The sequence below is a fragment of the Palaemon carinicauda genome, chromosome 35 (genome assembly GCF_036898095.1).
Source record: "Palaemon carinicauda isolate YSFRI2023 chromosome 35, ASM3689809v2, whole genome shotgun sequence".
In the NCBI taxonomy this organism is placed as follows: Eukaryota; Metazoa; Arthropoda; class Malacostraca; order Decapoda; family Palaemonidae; genus Palaemon; species Palaemon carinicauda.
Genome location: NC_090759.1, coordinates 33,148,181 through 33,150,298, shown reverse-complemented (window position 1 = coordinate 33,150,298; position 2,118 = coordinate 33,148,181). Strand labels below are relative to the sequence as shown.

At 51.7% G+C, this 2,118-nt stretch overlaps 1 protein-coding gene across 1 annotated transcript; it reads right to left on the bottom strand.

The window, feature by feature from the left end:
- Positions 1–513: 513 nt before the first annotated feature.
- On the bottom strand, positions 514–1,704 carry LOC137627215 (uncharacterized). The gene has a single exon (XM_068358295.1). The coding sequence runs from the start codon at positions 1,702–1,704 to the stop codon at positions 514–516; it is 1,191 nt and encodes a 396-aa protein (XP_068214396.1).
- Positions 1,705–2,118: the final 414 nt, after the last annotated feature.

Below are 2,118 nucleotides of genomic sequence, written 5' to 3'. Positions count from 1 at the left end.
AGGAGTACATCGCGACGCGTTTCGGAACTGCTTGCTCCGTCTTCAGGCGAGAAGTGAGGCTGTGGCTAGATCAGGGGCCTTATATATCCCGGCGCTGGTTCGTAGAAAGGGGCCTCGAATTTTGATTGGCCGAGCGGAGATTATAGGCTCGGGTGGCTGAGGTACGACGAGCTCGGCTCGGTCTCCCAGGCTGAGAGGTGGGAAGGGATCCTGAATTCTGATTGGTCAGGAAGCGGGCCAAGACCGCCAAAAAGTCAGGCAAGCTCCTCTCTCGCTCAGAGGACTGAGCTGAGAGAGAGAAAGCCGAGCTTCCTGATTGGCTGAGGCGCTTGTGAAGATGGGCTCAGAGTCAGGCAGCCCATTCCCACGCTCAGCAGATTGAGATTCCGGACCTTGCTCGCCGCCAAAATCAGCGCTCGGCCGGACGATTTCTTCATTTGTAGGAGTGTCAGGATCGGGGTTGTCATCATTCTGGGGGTCCTGTTCTTGATTCCTTGCATTGATGCGACGACATTATGGCAGGAGAAACATCTCTTGAGTCGTATTCAATGCTGGTTTCTCTTTCTGGATGAATAGGGCTTCCAATATTAGTAAGCGCCTGCTGTCTGGGGCACTGCCGATAATCTTGGTATTAGCGACAATGTCTGCTCGACTAATCTGGGTGTTGTGTCGCTGTAGGGCGTGATTCCTTATAGCACCTTGTTGGACGTGACACAAAATCCTCTTTGAAAGCTTCATTGTAGTCATACCGATGCATTTGCCGGGGCATTCTCGGACTGGGCATTGATAGGAGTAGACTACATTCGTCTTCCTCAGAGGGTCGTTATCAGGGGGCGCTGGATTATTCCTCATAATCAAACTGTGGGTCTTAGCAGTCTGATAGTAGATAAGTTTCACTTTCATGGTCTCGTCGGTAGGTGACACATTGTTGGTGATGATTTCTTTGATGGCCTTCTCATCCCGCTGATATTCTGCGTGCATGAAGCCTCTGTAATATAGTTTGATATCACTAGATCCTTTGGTGGAGGTGTCGGACCTATCTCTGGTGTTGTCGGACCCCTGGCTGGCACTGTCGGACCCTTCTACCGCAGAGGACCCATACCACTTGTCAATAGCTGCCCTCACTTCACGCTGGACTTGCTTGTTGATATAGCCAATATTGATGAGGACCTGTGTGGCCCTTTCCAGCTCCTTGTGGGTGTCTGTCCATGATGAGCAGTGTGACAAGGCCTTGATGGTCGAGGCCTTGTAGCGGGCAGGGCATTCACTCTCGCCATTCAAACACTCGCCAAGATTTGTAGGCTTGGTGTAGAGAGTGGTGTGAAATCCCTCGTTGGTAGAAGAAATCAAGACGTCCAGGAATGGGAGGCTGTTGTCCACGCTGTTTTCGAGGGTGAAGTGGAGGACGCTATTGTCCTCGAAGGTCCTCCTTAAGTTCTCAATGGCTTCGGTGGAAGTAGCTTTGACAAAGGTATCATCAATGTAACGAAAGTAATCGAGGGGGCACTCAACTTGGGAGAAGACCCTCTTCTCTACTACTCCCTTATAAAAGTTGGCAAAGAGCACGCCCAAGGGCGAGCCCATCGCCACGCCATCCTTCTGGAGGTACATGTGCCCACTGTGAGTAGTAAAGGGGGCCCTCTTAGTGCAGATGGTAAGGAAGGTCCGGAGGGCTTGTTCTGGGATGTTCAATTCCGGTGTCATCTCGTCTCTGTAGACTCTATCAGCGATAAGGTCGATGGTTTCATCAACAGGGACATTGGTGAAGAGACTCGACGTCCATCGATGCTATGACAGCCTTTCAGCGGACGTCCTTGATCATCCCTAGGAATTCGGCAGAGGAGACCACACAGTAGCGGTCGGGGACATATGGCGTCAGAATCGCGTTCAGCCTCTTGGCCAGCTGGTATGTCGGCGTAGGGCATTGACTAATGATTGGTCGAAGTGGGGTGCCTTGTTTGTGAGTCTTTACATTGCCATAGAGGTAACCAAGTCCAAAATCCCCCGAAATCATGGGCAGGTGTACGGCATTGGCCTCGATGGTGCGATTTGCCTCCCTCTTGATGTCTTCCACAGGGTTGCTTGTGAGGCGCTCGAATTTAGTCAGGTCGGCGAGGA

Excerpts from the sequence above, each read along its gene's own strand:
- LOC137627215 (XM_068358295.1), bottom strand. The coding sequence starts at position 1,704 with ATGACACCGGAATTGAACATCCCAGAACAAGCCCTCCGGACCTTCCTT.